General features: G+C 57.4%; 2 protein-coding genes across 2 annotated transcripts in view; one reads left to right on the forward strand and one right to left on the reverse strand.

Annotated features, from left to right (window-relative positions):
* RGP1 (RGP1 homolog, RAB6A GEF complex partner 1) overlaps positions 1 to 2,921 on the reverse strand; it is a 35,660-nt gene extending 32,739 nt beyond the window's left edge. The window contains exon 1 of the mRNA XM_070936041.1: positions 2,806 to 2,921. Within this exon, the coding sequence (XP_070792142.1) occupies positions 2,806 to 2,921 (116 nt within the window). The remainder of the gene's footprint in view (positions 1 to 2,805) is intronic.
* Positions 2,922 to 3,060: 139 nt separating this feature from the next.
* On the forward strand, positions 3,061 to 12,106 carry GBA2 (glucosylceramidase beta 2). Its single transcript, XM_070939012.1, has 17 exons — positions 3,061 to 3,280; positions 3,361 to 3,452; positions 3,552 to 3,667; positions 3,759 to 3,977; positions 6,131 to 6,370; positions 6,782 to 6,884; positions 6,958 to 7,111; positions 7,577 to 7,702; positions 8,070 to 8,245; positions 8,354 to 8,458; positions 8,691 to 8,798; positions 9,301 to 9,452; positions 9,535 to 9,641; positions 10,931 to 11,073; positions 11,147 to 11,262; positions 11,343 to 11,534; positions 11,616 to 12,106. The coding sequence occupies exons 1-17, from the start codon at positions 3,066 to 3,068 to the stop codon at positions 11,844 to 11,846; spliced, it is 2,595 nt and encodes an 864-aa protein (XP_070795113.1). The 5' UTR covers positions 3,061 to 3,065; the 3' UTR covers positions 11,847 to 12,106.
* Positions 12,107 to 16,464: the final 4,358 nt, after the last annotated feature.

Here is a 16,464-nt window from a genome sequence, read left to right on the forward strand (position 1 = left end):
GAGCACATACTTCCACCAATGGAGGTTAATCCCAAGCGTAAGTAAAACAGTTACATCATGTTTTCACCTTAACAACAAATTGGCAAAAAAAGAACTCAATGTATACTTAAACAACAAACTGCCCCCATATGAGGCAACACCAAAATACTTGGGGGTTACCTTAGACAAGACTCTGTCTTTTAAAAAACATATTCAGAATATGGCTGCCCAGGTTAACAGCAGAAATAACATTCTACAAAAACTATGCGGAACAACTTGGGGAGCTTCAGACACAACTGTTCGATGTGCAGCCCTCGGGCTTTGCTACTCTGCAGCGGAATACTGCGCACCTGTATGGATAATTACTGGGTGCATAAAATCTACACTTAGTTACTGGCTACCAGTTCTTAGTCACATACTTCCCCCGCACTTACGACAAGAAGCTCTCATTCGGGAGTATAGTAAGATCCTGTTAAATTCCTCTCTACCCATTCATGGCTACATTCCTGATCTCTTAAGACAGTGGTCCCCAACCCCCGGTCCGCGGACCGGTGCCGGGCCATGGAGTACCTGGCACCGGGCCGCGCAGCGGCCGGGGGACATGAACGCTGCAGCGCAAAGGCTCCTGGGCCGTGCGCAAAAGCTCCTGGGCCGTGCGCAAAAGCTCCTGGGCGGGCCACGGTAAAATTATCAAAGGCTGATTGGTCCGCGGCGATAAAAAGGTTGGGGACCACTGTCTTAAGATGCCGATTAAAGTCAAAATGCCGATTAAAGTCAAAAAACCCACCACTCTTGACAGCGTTTAAGCTGCTGACCGATCATCAGAACACCACACAAAAGTGGATGGAAGTGTGGAGTAACTATTCCCCCCAAGATATCTCTGAGCATATTAATCCTAATAGTATACCTCCAGCATTTAATCTACCCCGACACATAATGGGTGACATACAATAGAATTCGAACGACTCATGGGGTGTGAGCCAATTCCTTGTATAAATGGGGAAAGATACCTTCAGCACAATGTGATTGCGCCCCCCCCCCAACAGGCTATCCAACATATAGTGAGGGAATGCTCTAACAGAAGGTATCCAGGAGATGTTAGGGACTTCCTCTGTGTAACAACAACAGCTACTGACTGGATCTTCAAACTCGACATTAAACTCTGAAATGTTATTTCTGTTTTCCTCTTAGGTTTTCTTACTTTTTTTAAAAAAATGTTTTAATTGTTTTAACCTGTAAAAATGAAGTGTTTTAATATTGTGTGTGACCAGCCATACGCTAAATAAATAAACTGGGAGCTCCTTGGGCTGCACATACAATAGTGTTAGTGTGTGAGCTGCATTGGTTGACAGTTTGCTTCCGGATCAAATTCAAGGTGTTGGTAGTTACCTTTGAAGCTCAGGGTATCCAAGGAGGAGACTAGCCCAACCCCTCACAGCAGTGGAAGATGCTGTGGATATCCTGCTATGGATCCCATCTGTTCAGGAACAGAAGCAGGCAGGTCAAGGAGGAGAGTCCTTTCTGCTGTGGCCGTGTGTCCCCCACTCCCCAGGTGAAAACTGCCCCCTCCATTTTGGCCTACTGGGAGGGAATCAAAACTTTACCCACTGACCTTGGGCCCCAAGGGGGGCAGTAAAAAGTCCTCATTCCCATCCCATCCAGCTCTTGTAGGCATGGTTATAGCGCAGCTTTTAATAACATTTTAATGTCAGCTCCTTTTAATCTTTAAATTATTTTTCACTCGTTTCTATCATTTATAAGCCACCTGGAGTAGGGGAGATGGGTGGCACAGAAACCTAATAAATAAAAATAAACAGGGAGATGAAACGGGATCCCCCCAGATCCTGCCTGGGCTCCGTTCCGTCACTGCATTATTGTTTAGCTCTATGAATGCAACCAAGAGGGCTGTACCCACGGGAGACCCTCGGCGAGGGGGCACTGCGTCCCTCCCTTCACCTACACACAGCTCCCTCCACTGCGGGCCACTGATGCAGTCCCATGACTTCATCAAGGAGGCAGCTACCATCAGCCTCTCAAAGGCCGATCTTTGCCGGGTTTTGACCCTCAATGCCATCCGCAAAGGCCGATGAGTCCATCCCGATGGCTCTCGACAGACTCGAACCCTGGAGCCTATCTAACAAAATGAAATTCAACCTAGAGAAAAGGTTACCCTTCTTAGGCAAGGAAAACCCACCGCGTAGGTCCAGGTTAGGCGAAACCTGGCTCAACCACCGCAGTAACTGCAGGGTTACTAGGCCGCATTAACAGAGGGACAGACAGAAGCGGGATCCGAGGCGAAGGGTTAGTAGCCCGCTTGGAATATCCGGTTCTGGTCGCCCCAGTACAGAAAAAGTGCGGAGACCCTGGAAAGAGCACAGAGAGAAGCAACCGGGAGGCTAAAAGGCACCAGGAACGGTTGCAAGAAGCGGCTAAATCCGGTGGACTGAAAAGGGGGCCTGGGGGCGTCCCAGCGTTTGAGGGGCTGCCCCGAAGAAGGCGGCGGGCGGGACGGACCAGAAGGCAGGAGCAAAGGCAGCGACGGACGGAGAGAAGCAGCCTGGAGTTAAGGAGGGAATTCCGGCCACTCAGGACAACCGGCCTTCTCCATCCCGGGAGCTTTTGAAGAAGAGGCCGGAACGGCATCAGGGCTCCTGCCTGGGAACGGCGGTTGCGCTACAGGGACGCCCGACTCTCATTCGCCTAGGAAACCGGGATTTTATCGCGGGGCGGGGCGAAGGACCGAGACGAGGCGCGGCCTGCAGCGGCCCTCTCAGTGCCGGAGGGGGAGGGAGCGGGAGCCCCCCCTCCCCCTCGCGCGGGGCGTACCTGGAGGCGGAGGTGGCGTCCGGCGGGAGCGGGTTGCGCAGCGTCACCAGGCACTCCACAGCCTCCCCGGCCAGGAAAGCGGCGCCCCGCAGCAGCGACGCCGACACCTCGATCATGGCCGCGGAGGGCGGGGCCGGCCACGTGGACGGGCGCACGCGCACTCGCTCTCCGGGGCGGGGCCGTCGGTCCGGCCCCGCCTCCTCCGCTTTCCGACTGGGTGCCGCCGGTGGCTCCGCTGCGCCGCGCCGGCCGATCCCGCCATGGCGTCCGGGGGCTGCGCGGGCTGCGGGCGGGGCGCGCCCGGGGAGGCGGCGGAGCTGATGAGCCGCTACGAGGGCCGGGCGGCGGGGCGCGGCGTGCCGCGGTTCGGGTGGCGGCTGTGCCTGGCCCACCGCTTCGCCGAGCGCAGGAAGCCCCTGCAGGCCGGCGACGTCTCCCCCGCGCACGCCCTGCGGCACCTGGGGCTGGCCTTCAGGTAGCGGGCGCCCCTTCCCCGGAGGGGGGCCGGGCAGCCCACCCCACCCCCGGCTGACGCTGCCTCCCCCCCCCCTGCAGGTACCTCGGCTGGTGGTACCGGAAGACGCGCGTGGAGAAGCGGCAGCCCTTCATCGACCTGCTGCAGCCGCAGCCGCTGCGCCCGATCTACGGTAGGGGCCGGCCGGGGGGTGGGGGGCAGCGGGGCCGGGGAAGCGCCGTTCAACGGCTCCTCCAAGGCCGGCCGTCCTTCTTTCCTTCCTTCTCCGCAGGCTGCCCGCTGGGGGGCCTGGGCGGCGGCACCGTCACGCGCGGCTGGCGCGGGGACTTCTGCAGGTGGCAGCTCTCGCCGGGCATGTACCAGCACCGGGCCGTAGCGGCGGATCAGGTGGGTCGGGCGGGGAGGCGCGCCCTGGGGCTCCCCCGGTGCGCTCTCGGCTGCGGCGCCCTGACCGCCGGCCTCTCCCTTCCCGCCCCAGTTCACGGTCTGCCTGCGGCGGAAGGGCCGGACGGTCTACCAGCAGGTGCTCTCCCCCGAGAGGCCCAGCCGGCTGCAGGGCTGGAACTGGGGCTTCTGCGGCCACTACGCCTTCTACCACGCGCTCTACCCGCGCGCCTGGACCGTCTACCAGCTGCCCGGGCAGGAGGTGGTGCTGACCTGCCGGCAGATCACGCCCGTCATCCCGCACGACTACCAGGTGAGCCCCCCACCAGGCCCCCTTAATGGGAGCGCCCCCTGGGGAGGAAAGCCCCGCCCCACCGGCAGCTGCCTCCTGCCCCTCCCCCGCGTGGCTTCCCAACCACACACCTGCTGGAATTAATTGCTCCAGCAAATTTCCTCATCCGGAGAGAACATCCTGCCCTGGGCTGTGCAATTTATAATCAGCCTGTCAAAATCTGACTGTTGAGTAATTACATAAAGTGTAACTTCACGCTTGAGGTTTCAATTTAGAAGGTAGCTGATCCAGCGAGTAGAGTGGCTATAGAGGGGCTCCTCTAGGTGACCCCCACGCTCCACGCCCCCTCTCCCTGGCCCTTTTCCAGTCCATGGAGGCCAAGGGCCAGCGTGAAGCCACAGGGAAGGAAGGGCTCAGCCAGAAAGAGCAGTATTGCCTGGGCAGAAGGGAGACGTCTCCCCTCGAGCGGGACAGCCATGCCTTCCAGGAAAGGCAACCTTCGGAGAACCTGCTGCTGTGCCCCTTGGGGCTTTAAAGCTGATCGTTAGCACTTCAGATTGCGCTGGGAAAGCACAGCAGGGGCAGAAAGCACAGGCAAGCCCAAATTACTTGCACCATCATGTTCTGGACTGGTTGAAATTTCTGGGGGGTCTTTGATGGTCGTCTGATGTGCAGAGTATTGCAGGGATCCAAAGGGAAGCAACTGGGGTGTGGATAAAGCTTGAGCAGGGCCTCCTGGTCCAGGAATGGGTGCAAGCAGAGTGCAAGATAATCCTGGACAAAGATCCCGCTTGCCACAGCTGCCACTTCTTCCCCCAGCAGGAGCCAGAAGTCCAGTGCTTTCCCATCGAGAGTTAAGGGTAACAACTCTCCAGATTCTGGGGAGACCCAAATGCCCAGAGCCCCTCTATCTTGCTAGGATTGAGTCCCTGCCAATTCCCCCCCTGTCCTCCCAACTGTCCCAGCTTCTGGGCACTGGAGATGCCTCCGAAGATGCCTAGGGCAGAGTTGCAGAATCAAGGGTCATCCTCACTGTATTAAAGACCCCCATGCTGTTGAATGACCTCCCCTAGGAGTTCATGTAAGTGGAAAGAGAGCTGAGAGATCCCACACGCACAAACAAAAGGGCTGGGCCTTTCCATGCCCCCCAACTCAACTGATTCCAGGCAAGGAGGAAGAAGAAGCTCTCAACGTGGAACACCCCCACTCCCTTCCTCCGCAGTAACTCCGACAGGATACCATGGCTGATGGCACCAAAAGCCTCGGGGTGGGCCAGGAACAGGGGTGAAATGCTCCCGGTTTGGACCGGATCGCCTGATCCGGTAGTGATGACGGTGGGTGGTTCGGAAAACCAGTAGCAAAAATCCCTGCCCCCCCCCCCATGCCCAGTTGAGCTGTGCAATCATCAGAGGCTTTTTTTTTTTTTACTTTTAAAAGCATTTTTTCTACAATCTCTTCAGCCAAAAAAATACTTTTAAAAGAAAAAAAAAACTCTGATGATCGCGTGGCTCAGCTGGGATCGTCAGAGGCTTTTAAAAGCATTTTTTCTACAACCTCTTAAGGTTGTAGAAAAAATGCTTTTAAAAGTAAAAAAAAAAACAAGTTGGCCAAGCCCACCCAGTCACATTACCCGCCCACCAAGCCGCGCCCACAGAACCGGTAGTAACAAATTCATCTGACTTTACGATCTCTTCTGCCACCGTGGTTAAGTGAGTCACTGCAGTTATTAAGTGAATCATACCGATATTAAGTGAACCTGGCCTCCCCCATGTTGGGAGTTGGCTGGGAAAGTCGCAGAAGGGGTCACATGGCCTCGGGAGGCTGCTGCCATCGTAAAGATGTGCCGGGTGCTGGAATCCGGATGACCTGGCCGTGGGAATGCTGTCATGGTTGCAGGCGAGAATTACCAGTTATAGGTCATTTCTTTCAACGCCATTGTAACTTTGGCCACTAAACGTATGGTTCTAGTTTGAGGATTGTCTGTACATGGGGCTGTCAATGCCTTCTAGCCAAAACTAGATATGTCTTCTGGATTTGGGTGGGGTGGGGGTGTTAGCTTCTTAATCTGGTCACACTCAGGTGCTCCTGCAAGGAAGGTGGGGCAGAGGGGGGTGGATGAGGCTGGGCCGCCCACTGGTCTGACCTCAGACGAGCCGCCCGTGTTGCGTCCTTAGGACTCAAGCCTTCCTGTGGGCGCTTTCGTCTGGGAGGTGGAGAACGAGGGTGCAGAGGAGGTGGAGGTCTCCATCATGTTCACCTTCCAAAATGGCACGGAGACCAAGGAAGACCGCCGGGGCGGCCATTGGAACGAGCCCTTCAGCGTGGAGAAGGGCGGTAGCTGTGTCCGTGGGGTGATGCTGCACCACGTGACTCCTGCAAACCCCTACACGCTGGCCATCTCTGCCCGAGAGAAGGTAGGCCCCCCGGAGACCCCGCAAGGCTTAGAAAGGGTCCATGGAAGCCGCTGGGACAGGAGCCTTCCATGGTCTTCGGGGCTGTCTCTTGCAGGCTGGCAGAGAGGCTTCTTGGAGCGCCAACAATGCCCCATTGTGGCTTCTTTGCCACATCCCTACTTATAAGGCCCACGTGGTGGGTGCATTCCCCACCTCTGGTGCCTCTGGGTTCTAGAAGGCCCCCTTGCTAGTACCCCACCTCCCTCCCCTCAGCCTGTTCTGGAGCTACCCTCTCATCGCCCATGGCTGCCCTGCTCCATTGCACCTCCCCGCCTCTATCTTCACCTCTGTCTCTGGGGAGGGAGGGAAGGGCCTGGCTTTTTATTCCCCTCTATCCTTCCCTTCTTTCTTGCCCCCCCCCTTTCCCCCCAGGCAGGTGTTGCTGTTACCCACCTCACGGCCTTCAATCCTGCTGGCAGCGGGCAGGAGGTTTGGCAGGATCTCTTGGCGGATGGCCGGCTGGCATCTCCTCATGGTGAGCCCTGGGCTGTAAGGTGGGCAGAGGAAGGCAGGAGGCCAGGTCCCTGATGCTCAGGGCTCTCTTGCAGGTCAGAGCCCCCCCACGGAGAAGGGGGAGGTATGTGCAGCAGCAGTGTGTGCCACGTGCGTGGTGGCCGGTCACGGTCATGGGGTGCTGGAGCTGGGTCTGGCCTGGGACATACCTCGCATTCGCTTTGGATCGGGGGAGAAGGAGCATCGCAGGTGGGGGCTTCCTGGGAAGGGCAGACTCCCGGGGGTGCCTCTGTGCTTTGGGGGTGGACCTACTTTGGTGAACCACACAGCTCTGCCTGTGGGGAGGTGCCCAGGGCTGTGCCAGCATGCAGCACACTCATGGAGCTAACTCTAACCTGATCCAGAAAATGGGGCTGTCTCAGGACCACACTGCAGGGTGGGGAGGGGGGGGCAGCCCTGCTTGGCACAGACCTGGGCATCCTATGGCCTGTGGGTCTATCTGGCTGTCCCTGTCAGGCCTGTGGAGCAGGGGCAAAAGCCATGGCAGCAGCCACGCAACAGTCCCAGTTTCCCAGGCATCTCCTTGGGAAAATTGCTTCCCCCCCTCAGTCTGGAGGGTCCTCTGTGTGTGACGGGGACACCGCCTCTTGGCCGGGCCGTCTTCCCGACTGATGCTCTGGCTGGCTGAGGGTCCGTCTTCCTCTCTGCCCGCAGGTGGTACACCCGCTTCTTCGGCAGCGACGGGAACGCCTGCCCAGCGCTCTCCCACCATCTGCTCAGTCGCTACAAGGTCTGGGAGGAGAGGATTGAGGCCTGGCAGGGGCCCATTTTGGCAAACAGGTAGCGAGCGCCCTGTGGGTGAGAGGCTTTGAAGTGCAGGAAGGTGCCCAGCGCCAGAGTTTTCCTGCTCTCCCTTTGCTGAGGTGCTGCCATGGTCCACTCTGGCCAAATTAGGCTGCTTCCAGGCTGTCTCCTCCATCCCCCCGCCCCTGGTTGTTCCCCCCTGCCTGGGGCTGTCCAAACTCTGTGAGGTTGGGGGTGGGGCTGCTTCCCCCCCAACGGCTCTGCCTTGTTTCTGCTGAACTGATGGCTGTGCCCTGGCTCTTCCTGGGTCACTAGGCCAGGTGGGCAGGCATGCTGGGGGTCCTGGCCCTGGTGGGGGGTTCTCTGGGCAGACCCACTGAGGTCCCACGTGCGTCTCTTGCAGCGACCTGCCCCCCTGGTACAAGTCGGCCCTCTTCAATGAGCTGTACTTCCTGGCCGATGGAGGTACCCTCTGGCTGGAGCTGCTGCCTGAGGACAGGGAGGCCCTGCGGCACACCCAGGGTCTCTCCCAGCTGCTCCCGGTCTTGCAAGAGTACGGGAGGTTTGCTTATCTGGAAGGTGAGGCTTTGCTTTGGGCCCTGGGCGGGGTGCGTCTGGGCTTTCCCCCAGGAGGGAGCGCCTGGGCCGCCAGTGTGATGTGCAGCCACTGCTGCTTCCTCCTTCCAGGCCAGGAGTACCGGATGTATAACACCTATGACGTCCACTTCTACGCCTCCTTTGCGCTTGCCATGCTGTGGCCCAAGTTGGAGCTCAGCCTGCAGTATGACGTGGGTGGGTGCCCTCCCCCTTGAGCTCCGAGTGGTCTTCCACGGCCAGCACTACAGGAGGTCTGGACCGAGGGATGCCCCTGGCAGGGGTGGGAAGGAATGCGCCCCCTTGAGCTGCGTTGAATGCTCCTGACGGCCTGGCCTGTGCTTGGCTGGTGACAGAGGCAGCGGGCTGGGCGTTTGGACAGCTGCCAGAGCTGCTGCTGATGCCTCTGCCCTGCCCTGCCCTGCCCCAGCTGCTGCGGTGCTGAACGAGGATGCTCGCCCTCGGCAGTATCTCATGAGTGGACAGACGGCCCCAGTGAAGCTGCGCAATGTCGTTCCACACGACATCGGAGAGCCAGGTAAAGCACCTCCTGTCTGGACGCAGGTCAGGCTGCGTTTGGCAGCCGTGTAGTCTGAGGAGCTCACAGCAGCCGCCCTTAGCAAGGACGCCAGCGGCTTCCCTCCCTCAGCTTGGGGCCTCGCTGCATGGGGAAGGGTCTGGACCTTCCTGGGGGCTGCCCCTCAGGAAGGCAGGTTGTCTCCAATTTGCCTGAATGCACCCCCAAGACAGCTTTCCCTGTGGCCGCTCTTGGGGTGAGCGGGGCTGTTGGGGGAGGAGATTGTGCGGCCCCCACCTTCTGTGCCTCTGGGTTGACGGGAGGAAGCCTTGGGCACCTCAGCAAAAGCCCTCAGAGGCTGTCAGCAGCTCAGAGGCTAGGGGGTCCTGGCCTTTGGGGGAAATCATCTGGAGTCCTTCCTTGGGGTGCTGAGGAGCATGTTGGGGCCACTTGCAAGTGGGGGGGGGGATGAGGCTTTCTGGGAAGATGGGCTGCCACACCTTCTCCTGCTCTCTTCGGCCAGACGACGAGCCCTGGCAGCGGGTCAATGCCTACCTTATCCATGACACAGCCACCTGGAAGGACCTCAACCTGAAGTTTGTGCTGCAGGTGTACCGGGACTACTTCCTCATGCAGGACACGGCCTTCTTGCAAGACATGTGGCCTGTCTGCCAGGTGCAGTGGTGGGGAGGGCAGGGACTGCCAGCCACCCAGGGGTCCCTGCGGACCCTTCCTCAGACTCCTTTGCCACCCTCAGACCGTGATGGAATCAGAACTGAGGTTCGACACAGACGGAGACGGCCTCATTGAGAACTCAGGCTTTGCTGACCAAACCTATGATGCCTGGGTGGCCACCGGAGCCAGGTGGGTGACGGGCCAGAGGCCCTGCCCCCCACCCCATCCTAGAACCCAGCCCAGAAACATCTTCCTGCGGGGGTGTCGGGAGCCCCCCTCCAGCCTCTGTGTGGAAGGGCTGACAGAGCTCCTCTCCCCGCACTGTGGCCCCACACCGGCTGCTGTGGGGCCCGGGGCTGTTGGGCTGGCACCCATTTCTTGCTGTCTCTTCTTATTTCCTTTCCCTTAAGTAGCAGGGGTGGGTGGTCTTCTCTCAAGGGCTTTGAAACATGATCCTGAGACCCCAGTGCCCAGGGTAAAAGAGCCAGGTGTAGGTGTGGTCACTCCTGGTTCTCTTGCGGCTGCCCAACGATTCAAGGCTGATTCCTGCTTGAGTTCCCCCTTCCCCCAGGAGGTGGCCTCTTGGTAGCTACGCCCCTCCCGGAGGGCCCGCTTGCCTTCACCAGCTGAGGCACTTGCCTCCCCCTGCACACCGTCCCTGGGGCTTTTGGACTCTGCTGGCTGGGTGCCCCAATATCATGCTTCCATGGAGAGAAGGGCTCCCTTGCTGATGGGGCTGGGCATCCTGGTGACCTGTCTGGGTGAGGCCGAGGAGGACAGAGGCGGGTGCCCTGCTCTGCAGAGCTGGCAGAACTAAGGGGGAACCACCACAGCAACAAATCACATGGCCTTGATCCAGGGCGTCCTCCATGGCCTCTGCACCTGTAGCATCGGGGAGGGAGGGAGGGGATAGCCTGGTGGGAAATAGCTGGAGGCGTCAGAAGGCCTGAGTGCCCCTGAAGGAGGTACCACCAGAAACAGGTTCCCCCCCCACACACACACACACACAATTCCACCGGGTGGTGGGTGGGAAGTAAAGCAACCTCAGCCTTGTGGGATTCTGCTGCAGTCGACGCCAGCCTTGTGAGGTGGATAAGGTCAGAAAAGGGTAGAGCTCTCCTTTTAAGGAGATGGGCTCTAGGGATCGATCCTTCTTCCACCTCTGGAAGTCAGCAGCGAGAACCTAGCTGAGCTGCTCCTGAGGGGTTTCTCATTGCCCCGTCCGCGTTCTTTTTTGGGGGGTCCCCTTCCCAACCCTCCTCACCAGCCAGCTGCCGGCAGCAGATTCTCGGAACAAAGCAGCCCAGCTGTCTGCCCTCCTGATGCCAGGGAAGAGGGCAGCTCTGAGTGCCCAGCCACCACTCTGAGGGATGCAGGAGTGGGTCTCCCTGCACACACACACGCACCCGGTTGGGAGAGGCCATGGGCAGTCGCCTCTCGTCCCCTCCTTTAGGCATCCCTCTCCTTTGCTTCACCAGTGCCTACTGTGGCGGCCTCTGGCTGGCGTCCGTTTGCGTGATGTGCAGAATGGCGGAGGCCTTGGCAGACGGCCCGGCCCTGGAGAGGTACTCTGGCATCCTGGCTAAGGGTGCGGCAGCATTTGAGCGGCTGCTCTGGAATGGTAGGTCCAGGCCGGGCCAGGCGGGTCAGCAAGGCCGGAAAGAGCCCCCAGTCACCACCTTTCCCCCTTGCAGGGAAGTACTACAACTATGACAGCAGCCGCGGTCCCTCTTCGGACAGCATCATGGCGGACCAGCTGGCCGGGCAATGGTTCCTTCGGGCGTGCGGGTTGGGCGAGGGGCAGTCCGAGGTGAGGACAGGGGTCAGGGGCCTTGGGAGGGGAGGGCTGTGAGCGGGAATAGGCTCCACGAGTCCCTCTCTGGTCCGCAGGTGTTCCCTCGCAGCCACGTGCTCAGCGCCTTGAAGACCATCTTTGAGCTGAACGTGCTGGGCTTTTCGGGAGGGGCCATGGGAGCCGTGAACGGCATGCGCCCCTCAGGGTTGCCAGACACCTCCAGCCTGCAGTCGGACGAGGTGTGGGTGGGTGTGGTGTACGCCCTGGCCGCCACCATGATCCAGGAGGTGGGTGACGTGGGGGATGGGGGGAGGGCAGGGGTGCAGGATGCTAGCCTGACTGACTGGGCTTCCTCTCGCCTGGCACAGGGCCTGGTGCAAGAGGGCTTTTGCACTGCCGAGGGCTGCTATCGGACGGTCTGGGAGCGGCTGGGCATGGCGTTCCAGACCCCCGAGGCCTACTGTGAGAAGAAAGTCTTCCGCTCGCTGGCCTACATGCGCCCCCTCAGCATCTGGAGCATGCAGCTGGCCTTGGAGCGGCGGGCAGCAGAAGGGCAGCCCTTCCCAGCCCCGCCTGCGGCCAAATGCATGGGCCCGTGAGCCAGGGGAGGCAGACAGGCTGTCGCTTCCGCTTGGCCCTCCTGAGCCAGAGCAGGTCCACAGGTGCCAACCGGTCCGCCTTGGGCGGTATGAAGGAAACCCCTCCCCCCGACACAGGGCAGAGCTGAGCTGTTGGGCAAGGGGGCAGTTAAGACGTCTCGGCATTCTTTTGATTTGCACACAATCACGTTCTGTATAATCTGAAGTTATTTTTAGATACTGAATAATTTTAATTTAAAATAAATTGAACTTGGCAAGAAGGCTTTGCAGAACCCTTGATGTTGGCCATGACATACAAAGGCAGGAGGGGGCCGTTACCTGGGTGCCCCTGGTCGGGCATAGATGGAGCTCCTTCCTGCAGACCTGGTCCTTCCCAGGGGTGGGGTGGGGTGCTTCTCTCCATCTTCCAGGGCAGGGGGTTTGCTGCAGCCGTGCTGCCAATCTCTGCCAGTGCCCTGCCAGCCTGTCCAAATTCTTCTAGGACTTCTGGAGACTTGGGCACAGGTGTCCATCCACTGGGAGGGGGCAGCATCTAGCTGAGCAGCTGGGCTTGAGCAAGAGGGAACTTGCCTGCAAAGGGCTGACATTGCCTTCTTCTGAAAACATTCAAAGTTTGGCCAGTCCTGTATGAACGGTGTACTTAAGTGGCCTCATGGACCTAATCTTTCACCTCTGTTCATTCAAACAAACGCAGAAGGTGGAACTCCATCTCATTCTTGCCCTGTGAGATCAGCACGCTTGCCTGCCCTGACCATTGTGGCGTTCAAACGTGGCTGAGATGTGGCCCTCTGGCAGCTGGGAGCAGAGGACCTGTGAGTGGTTCTAGAGGGGGCCCTGGTTGAGAGGGGAGGATCTCTCAGTGATCCACCCAGAGGAGGAGCTGCTGTGTGCCTCCTGGAAAGCTTAGCAGCAGGATTGGACGCTGGGCACCCTGAGGCCTTCCTGGCAACCGTGCCGCATCACTCGGCCTCAGCCCAGGGCTTCAGCTGCCTTGAACCCCACCTTCCTGGAAGTTCAGAAAAAGCCTCTGTGCTTCCCCACTGGGGGGGAGAGGTGAAGTCACCTGTTGTGGGTGTCCCTGCACCCCAAAATGTGGCTCTCGAGACACAGCATTCCATTCAGAGGACAAGGCCCAATTAGTAGTGCCCTCTGGAGGCTGAGCTGAGACCCCCATGTGGCCAATCTTAATGCTGCCCCACCTGGTAGGGAAAGCCTCTGTACCGTCCGTAGGGTCGGCTACAGCCCTCTTCTGGCAACAGCGTGAACCACAGGGAGCTGCCGAATGTGACACACACACACCGCCATTGCCCAAAGGCCGACCTCTGGTGCAAGAGGCCACCTCACCTGCACCCAGCCCTGCCTAGCTGCCAAGGAATCCCAGCACTGGGCAGGAAGGAGACTGCTGGGGCAGCGCCCATTTCTACATTGCCGATGGAAAGTGCCTTGCCAAGACCCCCTGCTGCTGCTGAAGAGCCCAGGGGACCCTGAGGGAGAGGCTGGGTGCTTTTATTGCTTTCCAGGCTGAAGGGGGAAGAGTGCCAGGCTGATAAGTCCCTCAATAATTAAGGGAAGTGAAGTTCTTGCTGGCGGTCACTGTGCCTGGCTGGTCAAGTCAAGGGATTGCCCGGGCATGGGGTTCTTGGGCAAAGCCAAGTGCGTTTCTGGCAAAGGAACTGGGAGGCCAGAGGACCCATTGGGAGGATGGGAGGGTCACTCCTCAGCCACTTTCCTGAACCGCTTTCCTGGCGGTTCGAAGGCGCCTCTTCCATGCGGCAGTGCACAAGTTCCCCGTCCAGAGCGCAAAAGGGTCCCAGGTCAGTCCTGCAGCCGAGGAGGAGGGGGGCCATTGGCTCCCCCCTTCTGAAAATGAAGCCAATGCCTGGAAGAGGAAAATAGGGGCTGCAAAAGTGCCACGAGCAGCAGCCAGACTCTTCTCCCCCTCCCACACACAAAGTGCTTGGGAGGGTGGCTTGGAGCTAAGGGGAGGAGGATTGTGGGCCATGTCACTCGGGTGCTTGAGAGGAAGAAAGGGAAGGGGAAGGCCACCACCTGGGGGCTCTATGGTAGGGGGAGAAAGTGGGGAGAAGCCCCAATACATGTTGCTTGTTTGCATGCAAAGAAACTTCTGTTGCATCCCCAACATGCTTTGGTTGATTTGGTGTGAAACTCACTGCCCGCAGCCCAGATGCATCATGCGCCGGCCACGCCCAACCCCATTTTAGTGATGGGGGAAAAGTGATACGTCATGTGACAACGTGTTGTGAGTTTGACACAGTTTGCTTTAGGTGAAGAAGGTTGGGCCACCACACCACACACCCCCAGGGGCTGCATGGCAATTTCCCCTGGAGTGGCCCTCTTTGATGTCAGGCCTTGCTTGAATTACAGCCAAGGCACATGTGACACCTGAGAATATTATCGCCAGCCTGCATGGAGAACCTGCGGATGTTTCATAATGCACTCGCTTCCCATGATCTCACTCACACTAAAAGTAAAGAATAAAAAGTGAATCTTGATGCTTTTCAGCTGATGTGGCTACTCACAGCATTATGCGAACAAGCACCTGACTTTGCTCCACACAATTCTCGCTACCCCTTTCAGTCGCTTCGTGCTCTCTGAGCTTGGTGATTTCCTTGAAGGTGTTTTCAAAGAGCCTCCAAGACCATCCCCTACCAAGGCTGACAGGGCAAGACACTACAGTGTAAAGAGAGAACCCCACTCCTTCCTAACACTGATGAAATTACATAGTTGGGTCATAAAACATCTGCAAGAAAATAACCAAGCTGAGAGACCACCAAGGACCCTTCATTTCAACCCTCAGCTGCAAAGATTCTCCTGCAGGGGTACCTCAGTTGGGTTGCTTCTCTCTCTGGAAACTTTTGCCATGTTATGCATCTGAAAGGAGGAAGAAGAGAAATAGGGAAGGTGGTGGTAAATTCCCCCCCTCCCCCGCCCCATGCTAACTGCATTCAAGAGAAGCCTATCGGATGCCCTTCCCGCCTGCCAAAACATATGAGCTGCTTAAAGTGCCCTTGTAAGAAACCGACCTTCAGAGCAAGCCGAACACCCCCCCCCCACCCCAAGTGGCGACAAGGAGGCGTCTCGGCCAGGAACTTCTGGCCTAGAAAGCCAAAATGTTGTTGTTCACTGACCAGATCTCAAGGATAATCTGCATGCTGACCTAGTAGGAAGAGATGAATAATAATAATAATAATGTCACACAAACCTTGCAATCTGCCAATGCCTGGGAGAGCAAAAGGGGGACTGGGCCAAAGGTATTGGAGCCTTGCTTTCGCTTTTGCTAATGGCCGCTCGGCAAAGCCCTCCTGGGGCTCCACTATATCCTGCCTTGTTGCTTGTTTGCATGTAAGGAAACTTCTGCTGCATCCCTTGAGTGATTTGGTGGCGTTAGGTGAGCCAGGGTTGGGCCACCATGGGCACTGCAGGGTCCTCCTGGGGCTGTGTGGCAACCGGTTCCAAGGATCAGCTTCCCTGGAGATCAATTGCTAAGTGAAGCAAACCGACCCTTTGCCCTGCAGAGCGACAATTTCTGCCAGACACTGAGACACATTTTCCGGGCAGCAGACCAAGAAAAGTGTGGGGACCCCCGGGATGGCCTTCGTGGTCTTTAACAGATTAACAGAGTTGGAGGGGATCTTATAGGTCATCTAGTCCAACCCCCCTCTCAAGCAGGAGACCCTACACCATTTCTGACAAATGGCAGTCCAATCTTTCTTGAAAGTCTCAAGTGATGAAGCTCCCACAACTTCCGAAGGCAAGTTCTGTTCCATGGGTTGATTATTCTCACTGTCAGAAAGTTCCTCCTCATTTCTAGGCTGAATCTCTCTTTGGTCAGTTTTCATCCATTATTCCTTGTCTGGCCTTCAGTTGCTTTGGAAAACAGCTTGACCCCCTTCCTCCTCTCTGTGGCAGCCCCGCAAGTATTGGAAGACGGCTATCATGTCTGCCCTGGTCCTTCTCTTCACTAGACTAGCCATGCCCAGTTCCTGCAATAGTTCTTCATATGTTTTAGTCTCCAGTCCCCTAATCATCCTGATTGCTCTCCTCTGCACTTTTTCTAGAGTCTCAATATCTTTTTTATAGTGTGGTGACCAAAACTAGATGCAATATTCTAGGTGTGGTCTTACTAGGGCTTTATAGAGTGGTATTAGTACCTCCCTTGATCTGGATTGTATCCCTCTGTTAACGCAATTTAGGATTACATTGGCTTTTTTAGCTGCCGCTGCACACTGCTGGCTCATATTTAGCTGGTTGTCCACTAAAACTCCAAGATCCCTTTCCCAGTCACTGCTATTAAGCCTGGTTTTCCCCAGTTTATATGTGTGCTTTTGGTTTTTTTTACCTAAGTGTAGGACTTTAATTTTCTCTAAATTGAATTTCATTTTGTTAGATAGGGCCCAGTGTTCAAGTCTGTCAAGATCCATCTGGATCTTGAGCCTATCTTCTAGGGGTTAACTATTCCTGCCATCTAAGTATCATCTGCAAATTTGGTGAGTTCCCCTTCTATTCCCTCATTTAAGTCGTTTATGAAGATATTGAAGAGTACTGGGCCTAAGACGGAACCTTGTGGCACCCCACTGCTTACTTCACTCCATGTAGA

The sequence above is a fragment of the Pituophis catenifer genome, unplaced genomic scaffold, assembly GCF_029215685.1.
Source record: "Pituophis catenifer annectens isolate HBS135680 unplaced genomic scaffold, rPitCat1.0.hap2 SCAF_2, whole genome shotgun sequence".
Classification (NCBI taxonomy): Eukaryota; Metazoa; Chordata; class Lepidosauria; order Squamata; family Colubridae; genus Pituophis; species Pituophis catenifer.